This window comes from Macaca thibetana, chromosome 12, assembly GCF_024542745.1.
Source record: "Macaca thibetana thibetana isolate TM-01 chromosome 12, ASM2454274v1, whole genome shotgun sequence".
Classification (NCBI taxonomy): Eukaryota; Metazoa; Chordata; class Mammalia; order Primates; family Cercopithecidae; genus Macaca; species Macaca thibetana.
This window is the reverse complement of record NC_065589.1, coordinates 90243754-90260466: the sequence shown is the minus strand read 5'-3', so window position 1 is coordinate 90260466 and position 16713 is coordinate 90243754. Positions and strand designations below refer to the sequence as shown.

General features: G+C 36.6%; 1 protein-coding gene across 2 annotated transcripts in view; it reads left to right on the top strand.

The window, feature by feature from the left end:
• Nucleotides 1–16713, top strand: part of ARL6IP6 (ADP ribosylation factor like GTPase 6 interacting protein 6) — a 43052-nt gene that overhangs the window by 10343 nt on the left and 15996 nt on the right. For both annotated transcript variants that reach the window (XM_050752074.1, XM_050752075.1), the window contains exon 3: nucleotides 6222–6354. In XM_050752074.1, the coding sequence (XP_050608031.1) occupies nucleotides 6222–6354 (133 nt within the window). The remainder of the gene's footprint in view (nucleotides 1–6221; nucleotides 6355–16713) is intronic.

Here is a 16713-nt window from a genome sequence, read left to right as displayed (position 1 = left end):
TTGGAAATTACTAGTATACAGTCACATTTAATCCCATCATTATGAAGTTTTATGAAGTATGTGCAATTGATTGCCTAACACTTCTTTAATAAGAAACCTTTCCCTAGTATAGGAACCATGAGAGTTTTGTTTTTTTTTTTTTTTTTCTGGTGTATTCTGATTATATATAATATGTGCAAGTTGGTGCCTCTGCATCTAACTTCATAAAACTCCTCGAAAGTTGCCTCATCCCTGTAAGCTTAAACTGTTAAACAAAATGAAAATATTTAGAGCATATAACAGCCTTTTTTGTTGGAAGGTTTTATAGAAATAAAGTTGCCAGCATATTTTTAGAGGAGTAACTATTCCCTGAAACCAGAATAGCTTATTTTGAAAAATAAGCCAAAACAAATATACCCTTAGATAAGTGTATATAAAATTACCACAAAGGGATTGGGATAGGAAATTCCTACCCATCCCCGTTTTTGCTTTGGGTGAGAACAGTCTAAGAGGTTTCAATTAATGGGAAAGATTAATATACATCATTTCATTGGCCAGACGCAGTGGCTCATGCTTGTAATCCCAAAACTTTGGGAGCACAAGGCAGGCGGATCATGAGGTCAAGAGATCGAGACCAGACTGGCCAACATGGTGAAACCTCGTCTCTACTAAAAATACAAAAATTAGCTGAGTGCGGTGGCTTGCACCTTAATTCCAGCTACTCTGGAGATTGAGGCAGAAGAACCGCTTAAACCTGGGAGGCGGAGGTTGCAGTGAGCCGAGATCGTGCCACTGCACTCAGCCTGGCAACAGAGCAAGATTCCTTCTCAAAAAAAAAATTAATATACATCACTTCGGCCGAGTGCAGTGGCTCACGCCTGTAATCCCAGGACTTTGAGAGGCCAAGGCGGGTGGAACACGAAGTCAGGAGTTCAAGACCAGCCTGGTCAAGATGATGAAACCCCGTCTGTATTAAAAATACAAAAATTAGCCAGGTGTGTTGGCAGGCACCTGTAGTCCCATCTACTTGGCAGGCTGAGCCAGATAATTGCTTGAACCTGGGGGGCCGAGGTTGCAGTGAGCTGAGGTCGCGCCACTGCGCTCCAGCCTGGGTGACAGAGCCAGACTCCGTCTATATGTATATGTGTGTGTGTGTATATATATACGTTTATGTGTATACATATATGTATTTGCTGTTACTTAGATGACTATGTCTAAAGAGGTATATATGTATCTGTATATACACGTATATCTAAACAGGTATATATATGCACACACATCATTTCATCAACTGATGAATATTGAGCTGTAGAGAAGAACAAAGGATGTGTGTATTTCTTTAAAAGCCTGCAACCTTTGGCAGCAGTTCTTCTGGAAATTTGTAACATCTATCTCCTTATACAACTGTACCCCTAAATACAAGAATGTTCCTCGTAGCATTGTTTGTAATAGAGAAAAACTAGAATAAAAATATACAACAGTACTGTGGCTATGGGTACTGATACAAAAGGTCTCCAGAATATGTGAAAAAAGCAAAATGCAGAACCATTTTTCTGGTGAGAATCCCACTTGTGGAAAATAAACTGAGAATATATATATATATATGTTTTATATATAACTAGCTCCATATATGTATCTATATTACCTAGATATGTATATAATTTTTGGAAAGATGCATAACAGACTCTTAACCTGATCGCTTTTAGGAGTGAAATTGGCAAACTGAGGAAGGAAGAATTTCATTTAATACACTTTCATTTTTATACCCTTTTTAAAGTTGTGAATTCTTTCTAAAATGAGCTTATAAAACGTCAACATTTTAGCATGAGGATTTTGCAGGTACTGACTTGTAACAAATTTAGTTGTTGGGAGTTACCAATTTCTGTGGCTTTTCTGCTTATTTGCAGATGAATTGGATAATTGCCTGAATCATAAACACTTCTAGACCACAATGTTGCAATGTACTTTTTTTACCCCATCATTGTGACCTGATTTACCCATGATGTGGCTTTTGATTAGTTTAAAATGAACATAAAATAGTTAAAATGCTCAATGCGAAGTAAGTACTTAGATTGTGGAATAGTAATTTTGGAAAAACGAATATTCTTGTATTAAATTTGACAGGTACCCTATTAAAGCACTCAAGTGAAAAAGTTTAACAGGCTTTTGAAAGCCTCACATTTGATTATGCTACTTTGTGTCTTTCCTCACTTACCTAGAAGTTTCATCATTCTATAGCAGTCCCGAAACACTTTATTTTTCTTAACTACCATCTTTGTTCTGGAGAAGTATGTTAAACTTTGAGTAAACTTGTCAATTATTTTCTCCCCTCTTTAGACTTGTCAATTATTTTCTCCCCTCTTTAGACATAGTCATCTAAATAATAGCAAATAAGAGCTATTTGGCAATATAGCAACCCATAAGTTGTAGACTAAATCTTACAATTTTTTTTGACCCTCTATCCTGATGGGTTGGTAGGAAGGTTATTCTAAGGTTGTGTTCACCCAATTCCAGCTTGGGTTGAGGTGCTAGATGTGGACACTGCCAGGATATTGGGGTGAAGATGCAGACTAATCCTCAAGACATTTGCTAAAGTGACTATTGAAATATCTTTTATTGTGGTCAGGATGGTCTTTCAGATGTAGCAACTTCCAGCCACATGACCATGTGGTGTTTCTATGCCAGGCTTAGGGCAGAGGCATCCGTAAGCGTGGCTCTGTACTTACCTACCAAGATACTGTACACAGCTATGCTCTATGTATGGTTTTGCTTGGGCTTTTCTAGATGCTTTGTCGGGAAGCCGCTGTAGCACTACTCCCTTTCCCCATTTACACACATAAGTGCAAACATGCATACAACATGCTTTATTTAAACTAAGGAAATCGTTCTCACTTGTTGGTAAGCCCGTCACTCTCTTTTTCCCTGTTCCCCACGAACATTTTATCTGTACTTCAGTCAACTCATTGTCTTTGCTGTGCATTCAAGACATTTTCTGTTTATCCACACTCCTATACCTGATTATATCTGTACACTAGTTTCCGTAAATATTGTGCAATGTAGAAGTAGAAAAACAGGCTGTTTCTTCTTTCTGCTTTGCCACATCCCTCTTCTGGGGAAATGAACACAGCCTGTTAGCTCTTTAACAGGTGGGAGGTGGGAGGAGGGAACCATCAGGAGAAATAATTTGCCACACTTGCCATTAGTAATTCTTCTGAGTCTGTACTTTAACAGTTTTTTCAGTCTGTTAACTGAGCTTCACAAGATTTGCAAACAGGCCACTGCATGTACTTTTTACCTGCTTCTTGCTAAAATAAGACTGGTGGATAATTTTGTGTAGTCGGGAAATAAGATAATTCGTAAGTCATCCGCTAGTGTTCTCAACTACTGCTGTATTCTTGAGGCATGGAACACACTCTTCAGAAACCTGTTTTACAGACACAGTTTAAAAACGAGTCTACAAAGATTCTGATACAACTGCCCTGCTGCTCCTCTGTTCAAAAAGGACTACCCGACTGAAAATTTTTTTACAAGTTTACTTAGTTCTATTTTGAATAGGTAGAATAGTCATATTATTTACGTTGTTTCCAATCTATGTTATTACAAACAAAGCTATAAAGAACAATCTTGTATATATGTCATTTTATAGAGGTTTGTATATTATAATATACAAAGATATATATGTATAATTGTATATTATACAGAGATATGTTGTCCTAAAGACATATAAAATTACTGTAGTAAAGAACATATACGTGCATCATTTTAGCAGATACTGCCAAACTGTTCTCCATAGAAATTATAACAATGTACTCTCCAAAACAGCCATGCATGAAGAGTTTCTGTTTATTCACAGCCTCAGCATCAGAGAATGTTATACAACTTTTTGATTTTTGTCAGTTGATGATGAAAAAAGACCTAATTTCTCTGATTATTAATGGTATTGAATTGAGCATCTGTTCATGTTTTAACATTTATAATTTTTATTCTGCAATTGCATTTAACTTTTTATATTTGGGTTTTGGATTGCTGGTCTTTTTTTTTTATTGGTTTCTAGGAATTACTTGTATTAACAGGAAATTTTTCCTTGTGCTGTAAGTTGCAAAGGTATGTTTTATTTAAAAATTTTTTGTCATTCAATTTGACATTTTATGTTGCTATGCATATATAGTAGTATGTGTGTTTACCTGTATACAGTTGTCCCTGAGCATCTGTGAGGAATTGGTTCCAGGACCCCCTGTGGATAACAAAATCTGGATCCTCAAGTCCATGTCCTATGCACATCCTCCCATTTACTCTCTGTAATACCTAATATATGTAAATGTTATGTAAATAGTTGTTATGCTGTATTGGTTTTGATTGACATTATTTTTATTGTTGTATTGTTACTTTTCTTTTTTTTTCCAAATACTTTTCATCCAAGGTTGGTTGAATTCCAGATATGGAACTTGTGGATAGGAAATTAATCTATTTGGGCCTTCTTCTGCCTTCTTCCAAATCTTGTATTCTGCTTCGTTCTGTTGTTTGTTTGTTTGTTTGTTCTTGAGAAAGAGTTTCACTCTGTCGCCCAGGCTGGAGTGCAGTGGTGCTATCTCGGCTCACTGTAACCTCTGCCTCTGGGTTTAAGTGATTCACCTGCCTCAGTCTCCCGAGTAGCTGGGGTTACAGTCATATACCACCATGCCCAGCTAATTTTTGTATTTTTGGTAGAGGTGGTTTCGCCATGTTGGCCAGATTGGTCTCAAACTCTTGGCCTCAAGTAATCCTCTTGCTTCGGCCTCCCAAAGTGCTGGGATTAGAGGCATGAGCCACCACGCCTGGCCCTGTCATCTATTTGTGTATCAGTACACACTGTTTTAGGTATTCAGTTCCTATAATATTTCAATATCTGGTTGGAATAGTCTCTATTTTTGCTTATTATTTCATGTGAATTTTAGAATTAACTGATTCTTCCAAGAAAAATATGCTCACATTTTCAATTTGAATTCTGATGTTACCTCCTTAAAGTGGTAACATCTTATTTATTCAAAATAGTTATCACAGTATATGGTTATCTCGTTAATTTAGTTACATGTTTTATTATCTTTCTGTCCCACTAGAATTACTTCATGAAGACAGCTATCTTTTTTATTTTGCTCACCGCTATATCCACATCACCTAGCACAATAACCAACACATAGTAGCCCCTCAATATAGATTGAGTGGATGAATAAGTGAGTTAATTTATAAAATTTTTTAAAACTTGACATCAAAATAAAACTGTACTTCTTACTAAAAGGAGTTGGCCACTTAAATATCAGTATTTCCTGTCTTCCTATAACCACAAGAACATTCACTGTTCTTTTATTATTCTTAATGGGTTATGAATAGTATCTGAAAACCTTTAACTTACTCCTTTCTTTTTCCTTTATGTCTCCTATTCTTCTCAACGCTTTTTCCTTAAGTCCATTATACTATTGTTCTTTTGACTTGACTTCTGTGAGAAAATACAGTTCCAAACTCAGTGCAAATAAAATCTAGGGTCCCACACATTTGTAAATCAGGAGGCAACTTTTGTTCATATACTGAGCAAGGTTAAAGAATCAGAATAGGTTTATAATGTTCATAAGAAAACTGTAAAGAGGAGATACCCCCAAATTGAGGCATGTTTCAAAAGTGCTTGGTGTGGAATGAAAGGAATCACTTAGTACTAAATAATAAAGATAGCAAGGTATGATTTATGAAATTAAATGAAAAATCTGATGACCTTTTTTTCTTTTTTGAAACAGGGTTTCATTCTGTTTCCCAGGCTGGAGTGCCGTGGTGCAATCGAGGCACATTGCAACCTCAAACTCCTGGCCCCAAACCATCCTCCCACCTCAGTCTCCCAAAGCATTGTGATTGCAGGCATGAGCCACCTTTTCTGGCCTCAAGACATCTTAAGAGTCTAGTGAAATGTTATAACCATGTTTTCTGTAGTTGAATTTCATAAAACTGAAGATGTTATGTTCTTGTTGAATTTACCCTTTTTTCCCACATATTATCATTTAATTAAAATATTCAATGATATGACTTCTAGTTGTGCCTTAGTAATGTACACTTATTTCTACATAAGTTAGCTTGCAGTAAGTTCAAATCTTATAATATCAGGTCCATATAATTTAGAAGATGAGAAATATACATGATATGAACATGAGAATACTGGTTTAATTTAAATTGTTTTGGTGTTCATAATTTACTTTTTCCCCCTCTCTTTTCCTGTTAAGGATTCTGGACTCTACTTATAATATCCCTAACTGCTGGATTCTCCTGTTGCAGCTTTTCTTGGACAGTGACTTACTTTGATTCTTTTGAACCAGGAATGTTTCCTCCTACTCCTCTCTCACCTGCCAGGTTCAAGTAAGTATTCCTGTTTCCTGTTTATTTTTTAAATGCATTTCAACACTTGAAAATACTGAAATACGTAGAAGCAAGAGGCAGATTGTGAAATATGTTGAGGCTCCAGTCTTTATAAAACATAGGACTTTTCAGCTTGTAGGCCCAGCCTTTAGATACATGAGAATAATATTTAAAATTCTATATCTAGGTAATGCTTTGTTTTCTAAAAACTGAAATTCAGGGGATTATCTTAGAACTAAGAATCTTTGATGGGTATTTGTCCTTTGGAATGGAATTTGATTTAAAACCGTTTATAAAGGCAAAATTAATGCTAACAATTTGAAAGTTTTACTAGGTTCATACATGGTCAGACTTACAAGAACATAATAATTGGATTGGACTTTTCCTTAGGATTTTAACTTTGTGTTATAATTAGCAAGCATTTATGGCACCCACTTTATATGTCTGGACCAGAATGGATGCTTTTCATAGTGGAACAGTATTAAATTTCTTTGGTCTATATTTTCCATGTTTCAGAGAATTTTAGAAAATTCAGTAGTGTTCTAATCTAGTTTATTCATGCCAGGAAAGTTACGATTTTAAATATAAATTCCAAAATAAGAACATCTAAGATCTCTAGTTTATTCTAGAAATTTGGGGGGGACATGAAGACAGGAAACTAAATTATATTAAATTTATGTATGTTATTCTAATACTATTGTTGTTACTACCACCTCTAGCCTACCTCATGGACAGGTTGTAGAGATAAAAACATTTACTTAAGAGACTTTATAAATGTGAAGTTATACCAGTTACAGTTATTAATAATCATTGGTACTACTGGCCTTCATTATTAGTAAACTCCCAATTTTTTTTGTCTTATAAATATATCTTTTAAAATTTTGGCTTGACTTCAAATGAAATGTGAATTTGTATATATGTATGTTATGTGTATATATATATTTTTAATGTTTTAATCCCTATCTGTATGTGAAACATAAAATCATATGCTTTCCAACAAATTTTAGTTCTGTGTTTTTTAGGTGGATAAATAATAATCTAAATTGACTAAGAGTTAAGCCTAACATTACAATGCCATCCCGTAGTTTACATGGGTACCACTCAATTAGAAGTTTACTTTAATAACAGGTATAAGTCTAAGGTAATGAGACTCATTTCAAAAATCACCAAAAAGAAATCATATTTTTTCCTTATGTTTATATCTCACTTCCCTGAATTCTAGCCACACATTTCTTGCTGTTTAATAGACCTGGATTTCAGAAAGCATTTTGCACTTAGAGTGATTAAAACTCTAGTCTTCGCTTTGAAGCCATCAGTATCCACCCATTTCACTCACCAGGGCTTGAAATTCTTATTCATTATATTTGTCCATTCATGAAGTCCATTCCTTCCTGACTTTTTAAATGTTGTTAGAAAGCTTCCTGTTAGCATTTTCACTGTTTTTGTACTATTTAAGGCTAGTATACTTGACTTCTTGGCCTTCTTTCCTCTAAGTTTTCACTCTTCTAATTCACCCTATATACAGTCAGCCCTCTGTATCCATGGGCTCCACATCCTTTAATTCAACCAACCATGGATAAAAAATATTTGGGAAAAAAAATTAAAATACAACAATAAAAAGTAATACACATAAAAAACAGTATAACAACTATTTACACAGCATTTACTTTGTATTAGGCATTATAAGTAATCTAGAGATGATTTAAAGTAGAGGGGAGGATGTGCATATGCTGTAGGCAACTGCCATGCCATTTTATATAAGGGACTTGAACATCCATGGATTTTGGTATTTGTGGGAATCCTGGAACCAATCTCCCAGTGGATACCAAGGTATAACTGAACTGCTGTATTTCCATTAACAAAAAGAGATCTAGCCCTCTGTTGGTTAAAAGCCAGTAGCTTTCCTATTGCCTTTAGAATAAAGTCCAACTCTTCAGTATAGCAGAATAGTCCTTCCCCAAATGACTCTACCCTACTTTTCCAACCTCAGCTATTTCCCTACTGCACCCTATATTGTAGTCACATACCAGATTAGCTTGACATCCCCCACATAAACTATGCAATTTTGAGATGTCATGATTTTACTCTTGCTGTTCTCTCTTCCTGGAGTATCATTTTCCCTTTCACCTTCTCTTTTACCACCATCACGATTCATTAACCTTGTAAATGTAAGAAGCCTTTGGGGTTAGAGAAGGTTTTAGTATTCTCTTAAAGATCTGCTATTCTGAGGGCATTTAACAGTTAATTTTTAAAAAAATTATCTTTGCTTTTTGTATTAAATTAGAATCAATTTAGTAAAAGGCCTCAATTTTCAATGTATTTATTAGTGTATTAGTCTGTTCTCATGCTGTCTAATAAAGACATACCCAAGACTGGGTAATTTATAAAAGAAAGAGTTTTAATTGACTCACAGTTCCACATGGCTGGGGAGGCCTCACAATTGTGGTGGAAGGCCAAGGAGGAACAAAGGCACACCTTAAATGATGGCAGGCGAGAGACGATGTGCAGGGGACTGCTCTTTATAAAACTGTCAGATCTTGTGAGACTCACTCACTATTATGAGAACAGCAGCATGGGGGTAACCACCCCCATAATTTAATTACCTCCCACAGGGTCCCTCCCACAACACATGGGAATTATGGGAACTGCAATTCAAGATGAGATTTGGGTGGGCCACAGCCAAACCATGTTATTATGCCCCTGACCCCTCCCAAATCTCATGTCCTCACCTTTCAAAACCAATCATGCCTTCCCAACAGTCCCCCAGATTTCAGCATTAACTCGTAAGTCCACAGTCCAAAGTCTCATCTGAGACAAGGAAAGTCCTTTCTGCCTATGAACCTGTAAAATCAAAAGCAAGTTAATTACTTCCAAGATGCAGTGGCGGTTCAAGCATTATAAATACACCCATTCCAAATGGGAGAAATTGGCCAAAACGAAGGGGCTACAGGCCCATGCAAGTCCGAAATTCAGTAGGGTAGTCAAATCTTAAAGCTCCAAAATGATCTCCTTTGACTCCGTATCTCACATCCAGGTCATACTGAAGCAAGAGTTTGGTTTCCATGATGTTGGACAGCTCCACCCCTGTGGCTTTGCAGGGTACAGTCTCCCTCCTGGCTGCTTTCACAGGCTGGCATTGAGAGTCTGCAGCTTTTTCAGGCACATGGTACAAGCTGTCAGTGGATCTACCATTCTGGTGGCCCTCTTCTCACATCTCCACTTGGTAGTGCCCCAGTGGAGACTTTGTGTGGGAGCTCCCACCCCACATTTCCCTTCTGCACTGCCTAGCAAAGAGGTTCTCCATGAGGGCTCCACCCCTGCAGCACACCTCTACATGAACATCTAGGCATTTCCATACATCCTCTGAAACATAGGTGGAAGTTCCCAAACCTCAGTTCTTAACTTTGTGCACCTGCGGTCCCAACAACACATGTAAGCCACCAAGGCGTGGGGTTTGCACCCTTTGAAGCAACAGCCTGGGACGTACAGTGACCCCTTTTAGCCACGCCTGGGACACAGGGTACCAACTCCTGAGACTGCACAAAGCAGCAAGGCCTGTGAAACCATTTTTTTCTCCTAGGCCTCCCAGCTTGTGATGGGAAGGGCTGCTATGAAGACCTCTGACATGCCCTGGAGACATTTTCCCCATTGTCTTGGCAATTAACATTTGGCTCCTCATTATTTCTGCAAATTGCTGTAGCTGGCTTGAATTTCACCTCAGAAAATTGTTTTTTCTTTTCTGTCACATTGTCAGGCTGCAAATTTTCCGAGATTTTATGCTTTGCTCCCTTTTAAACGTAAGTTCCAATTCCAAACCATGTCTTTGTGAATAAATAAAACTGAATGCTTTTTTTTTTTTTTGAGACACAGTCTCGCTGTGTCATCCAGGCTGGAGTGCAGTGGCACGATCTTGGCTCACTGCAAGCTCCACCTCCCAGGTTCATGCCATTCTCCTGCCTCAGCCTCCTGAGTAGCTGGGACTATGGGCACCCACCACCACGCCCAGCTAATTCTTGTATTCTTGGTAGAGACAGGGTTTCACCATGTTAGCCAGGATAGTCTTGATCTCCTGACCTCGTGATCCACCCATCTCGGCCTCCCAAAGTGCTGGGATTATAGGCGTGAGCCACCGCGCCCAGCCAAAACTGAATGGTTTTAAGAGCACCTAAGTCAACTCTTAAGCACTTTGCTGCTTTGAAATTTCTTCCACCAGATACCCTGAATCATCTCTCAAGTTCAAAGTTTACATCTCTAGGGCAGGGGCAAAATGCTCCCAGTCTCTATGCTAAAGCATAGCAGAAATCATCTTTTCTGTTCCAGTTCCCAATAAGTTCTTCATCTCTGTTGGAGACCACCTCAATCTGGACTTCATTGTCCATATCAATATCAGCATTTTGGTCAAAGCTATTCAACAGGTCTCTAGGAGGTTGCAAACTTTCCCACATTTTCTTGTCTTCTGCACCCTCCAAACTATTCCAGCCTCTCCCTGTTACCTAGTTCCAAAGTCATTTTCAGGTATGTTTACAGCAGCACCCCACTCTACCAGTACCAATTTACTGTATTAATCTGTTCTCACACTGCTAATAAAGATATACCTGAGACTGGGTATTTATAAAGGAAAGAGGTTTAATTGACTCACAGTTCCATATGGAGGCGGAAGCCTCATAATGATGGCAAAAGATGAAGGAGGAGCAAAGGCACATCTTATGTGGCAGCAGGCAAGAGAGCATGTGCAGGGGAACTGCCCTTTATGAAACCATCAGGTCTCAAGAGACTCACATACTATTAGTGGAACAGCCACATGGGAGTAACCACCCCCATGATTCAGTTACCTTCCACCAGGTCCCTCCCATGGCATGTGGGGATTATGGGAACTGCAGTTCAGGATGAGATTTGGGTGGGGACACAGCCAAACCATATCAGTTAGTAATTATGTTTTTTTGTTTTTGGGTTTTTTGAGACAAGGTCTGGTCTGGTTCTGTTATCCAGGCTGGAGTACAGTGGCGTGATCTCAGCTCATTGCAACCTCCACCTCCCAGGCTCAAGTGATCCTCCTGCCTCCTCCCCTAATGAGCTGGGACTATAGGCGTGTCACCACGCCAAATAATTTTTGCGTTTTTGTAGAGGCAGGATTTTGCCATGTGCCCCGGCTGGTCCCAAACCCCTGAGTTCAAGCAGCCTGCCCACCTTGAACTCTCAAAGTGCTGGGATTACAGGCATGAGCCACTGCACCCAGCCTAGTGGATCCAGTTTTAATATGAAATGGTGTCATATTAGAGCCTTAGATTATGTATTTATTAATCTCTGAAAATGGTTTTGAAATGTATACAAAATATATGTTGTATGTGCACAAATGAATACAAAATATAAATAAATACAAAATATACACATTCATTTCTATAAATACAAAATATAAAAGATGTGTATTTATATTTTTGTTTGTATATGTGTATATATTTGCATATAAATACAGAATATATATACACATAAATATGTATAAATACAAAATAATGCGTGTATATATATATATATTATGTAGTCCTGGCTACTGGGAAGCTGAGGCAAAAGGATTGCTTGAGCCCAAGAGTTTATTATACAAAATAATGTGTATATACATTTTGTATTTGTACAAAATAATGTGTACGTATATACAAATATAAATTATATATATACCCAAATATAAGTGAAATATTTACACACACACAAATACAAACGAAGTTGAGTTTTATCGTCAAAACCCTGCCCTCTAGTGTTTATGGAAAATATGCAGTTACTTCAGAAATGTCAGATTAAGTATATTCTCTATGTCACCAGTAGAGTGAGTCCTTGTACAGGGAAACAACTCCGCATTTTGAGAAAGTTGAAATCTTCAGACTTAATATTTTCTTTGAAATCAAATTGATACATTTTATCAATGTGCAACATCATACTTTTATAAAAATATCTTTGTGACAGGTTATGTGTTTTCTCACCTAAAATAAGCAGTAATATTAATGAAAGCATTTTTCCTAATTATATAAAAGTAATTCACATTCTTTGTTGAAAATTCCAAAAAAAGAAAAAGAAAAATGGAAATAAGGAAAATTACTGCTGACATTTTAATGTATATTTTTCCATTCTTTATGCATATTTTAAAAATCGAAATTGGGATCACAATGTATATAGTTTTTTGTAAGAGAGTAAAATAAATCATATCTAACTGGTTTGTTAAAATAGTAGTATTTTGCTATCTCTGCAGACTTAAGTACCTGGGTTTTGTTTTGTTTTGTTTTTTTAAACAGAATAGTTGAAGTGGGAAAACCATTTGAGAAGACCATATTTACTGTGACTATCAATTGTGTTTCCCTAGAAACAAACCCCTCAGAGGAAGAATAAAAGTAACATTCATTACTGTTTAGTAAATATTAGGTGACATATTTAATGAAATCATCAGTTTGGATCAATAATTCATAAGAAGAGGTTGAGATTAGAAATAAAAGCATTTTCTTATATTAAAATCTTTTTATGTTTACTGTTATTTATTTATTAGATAAATCTCAGCAACTTTCACTTTTACATAAGCACAAGATGTTTAGGAAATACAAGATAGAGAACTTTGCAAGATATATTTCCGGATAGGTAGTTAATGGACTTCAACAGGTATGTTTTTTGGAAAGATGGTTCCATGTATTCCACTTTGCTAAGTTAAAAGATATACTGCAATATCACATATATAAACTTGCCAATTAGTAAGCTGTCCTTTTCTTTGTGTATTTATTCCAGTAGACTCGATAGAAAGTCTTGTCTTGGTTGTTATTAAAGGTTTGTTAACAGTGTTAAAGAACAAGAGGCAGAGGCAGTAAGTTTAGATTTTGGGGAATATCTAAATAGGCATTCCCATTTTTGACTATGTTATAATTCATTATCCTGCTTCTTCTACACTACCTACTCAACATCTCCAGTTCATTTCTCATCACTTTTCCTTGTTCATTGTCTGGGTTTTGTGAGTGATTTCCAAGAGACAAATATAACAGTATATGTATAGTCAGTATTTAACATTTTGGTTATCAGCTTTAATTATAGTTTTCAGGAGTTAATGCATCTCACTATGTTACCTACCCATGGAAAAATACTGCATACAAGGAAAAACTAGAACTTTAAAGAATCATGGGCTGGGCATGGTGGCTCATGCCTATAATCCCAGCACTCTGGTAGGCCAAGGTGGGAGGATGGCTTGAGCCTAGAACTTTGAGACCATCCTGGGCAACATAGTGAGACACTGCCTCTACAAAAAATTTTTAAAATTATCCAGGTGTGGTGAAATGCGCCTGTATTCCTAGCCACTCGGAGACTGAGGCAGGATTGTTTGATCCCAGGAGTTCAAGGTTGCAGTGAGCTATGATCATGCCACTGCATTCTAGCCTCGGTGACAGAGCAAGATACGCTCTTTTTAAAAAAAAAAAAAAAAGAACTTTGGGGATTGTTCTAGGCTTGGCCAGTGGCAGCAGAACTTTTAAGTCCTTTTGATTGGGAAAATACTAGTTGTGGATACTAGCTGTGCCTTACAGTGTGTTTTCCTGAACAAGTATACCTTTTAAGCTAATATTCTAGGATTTCTAGGGATGTTTTAAGAGAGTCCTATTAAACATTATGGGGGAACTAATACCCTCCTAAGCCACCCATCTCTTGGGTTTTTTACTATTAGTCTGGTGTTTCCATTTTTTAATAAAGAAATCAAGTCTCAGAAGTTTAAGCCACTTGCACAAAGTCAAGTAATTTGCAAGTAACATAGTTTGCAACTGACTCTGTGTTTATTTTTATTCACCGTACTAGCTAACTTATCTCCTCTGCATTATGAAATTAATCATCAGTAAGAGGAATTTCACTAATTGAAATAGCATCATTTTATTGACGATTAACAGGCATTCTGAGCTTTTGCTATGTGGCAGTTTTGCCCCCACAATATTGCTAAATCAAAATCTGTTCTTAACATCAAACTTTCTCTGTCTTCTCCATTGTCTTCTCGTAGTACCTGTATTCCACTTTTAAGACTGCACTCCACATTTCACATCACCTATGTTCAAGCTTCATCTAGTGGTGAAAGTATGTAGCTGCAGGTTCATAGTTATTCAGTGTGCTAGAAATAAAAACCACTGATAATAAATGTCACATCTAGGATAGAAATGTTACTCTATAGTAGTAAGTTTAGTGGAAAAATGATAACATGAGTGATGCGTCTTATTGCTGACATGAAAAAACATTCACAATTTTGATCAAACGTCAAATTTAACAGCACATACTGAACCTTCACAGTAGGACATTAACATTGTAGGAATACAAAACAACCTGGGGATTCCAAAATAAGTCATTCTTGGCAAGTAAAGTTGGTTTATTAATTTTAAATCTAGTTAATTTGCATAACCTAAGTATACAGAATACAGTGGCAAGCACCCCTAGCATGTAATGATTTCTGTAGCTGAAATCATTGTGATGGGAGTTACTATGCCAAGGAAGCTCCTTAATAGGTCTATTATTTTATGCTAAAGATATCCACAGATATTTCTTTCCAAGGAGGAAAAAAAATCAATGCTTGTGTTTAAAGTTATGAGGATAGGCCAACTCTGTAAATGGAAATAAAGTACTGCTGAAAATTTCAAATTACAAGCTTATGCTGATCAAAGGTATATAAAAGTAAGATTTCTGGTGAATTGGATATCTGAATCCAAAGCTTGGATTGTTGAATCATCTAGTGAGAAACTGATTTTAAATGATTTTCTCTCTCTTTTGAGATATGCTATAGAAATAACATGTCTTGCAGTCACAGCATTGTAGTTTTTGGAGCATGTCTCAGTTCTTAAATCTTCAATTGACTTCTATGCTAAGAGATTTCTTATCCTGAATCTTATAACTGAATATGAGTCTTTTTGAGGCATAGACTGAATTGTTTTGAAAATAAATCTCGGCCGGGCGCGGTGGCTCAAGCCTGTAATCCCAGCACTTTGGGAGGCCGAGACGGGCGGATCACGAGGTCAGGAGATCGAGACCATCCTGGCTAACACGGTGAAACCCCGTCTCTACTTAAAAAAAATACAAAAAAACTAGCCAGGCGTGGTGGCGGGCGCCTGTAGTCCCAGCTACTCAGGAGGCTGAGGCAGGAGAATGGCATAAACCCAGGAGGTGGAGCTTGCAGTGAGCCGAGATCCGGCCACTGCACTCCAGCCTGGGCAACAGAGCGAGACTCTGTCTCAAAAAAAAAAAAAAAAAAAAAAGAAAGAAAAAGAAAATAAATCTATACCTTGAGTACAACTCTTTGTTCAGTTTAATGACCTTAAATATCTATGTTTATGCTAAAAATGTTTTTTTAAAGGCATCATTTAAGATGTTCCTACATAGCTCTTTTAGAGACCAAAGCCTTCAAAGTCATCTCACAGATAGTCATTTTGAATTATTAGAAGTCAAGCAAAATTATTATATTTTTATTATAACTAGACTCAGTTTTAAGTTACAGTATTTGTTCTTCAGGTGTCCTTTGAATAATTACATTTGTGCATTTCCTAGGCAGATTGGAAGACACTGTTGAATGTCTATTTTATAGAAGTCAGTATAAATTTACTCTTACATTTTTAGAGAAGTTTGAAGTTTGGTATCTCCTCTTTCGATGTATTATTGGTTGTGTTTATCAAATAACCCTGTATGGCTTATTTGATACAGAGTTCATGGTCAAAATGCAGGGAAACTTCACAGTTACTAGTGTTATATCATGATTTCTAGGCATATGCCAAGGTAAAGAGTGGTGTCTTTTTTTCACAAATGCCTGCTTAAAATATAATCCATGAGATTAGATTGGCAGTTTGCATTATTTCACAGTCAATATACAAATCAAAGGGTATCTGCTACCTTCCTCATGCTATCAGTCTTTATTGTCTGATCACTATGAATTATCCATCTATTTCTTCTTCTTCCAACCACAAATAACATTTGATAAGTACCATACACTCAATTTTAGAAAATATGCTTTTAATTTAATTTTTATTTAATGTAACATTATGTGCATCCTTGTTTAAAAAAATTGTATTGCCTTACAATGCAATCTGGAATCTGCAAAATAAATTATAAGTGAGAAAGAAAAGGGAACAAGTTAATTTTAGTTTGAATTAATTTTTGGTAAATTGTTTTTATTAACTATTTTAGAGAGTAACGTGATCTGTTAATCTTTTACATGTGTTACTTTCTATGTAAAGTGTTCTGTATGTAATTAGATGCTAACATTTGTGTGTGAGAGCATGTTGTTAACTGTAGTAGGGAGCCACAGATAGTAAAATACTTTGACACGCGAATTTCCTGGAACATTCAGGATTCAGGATTGGCATCCTGTATTAT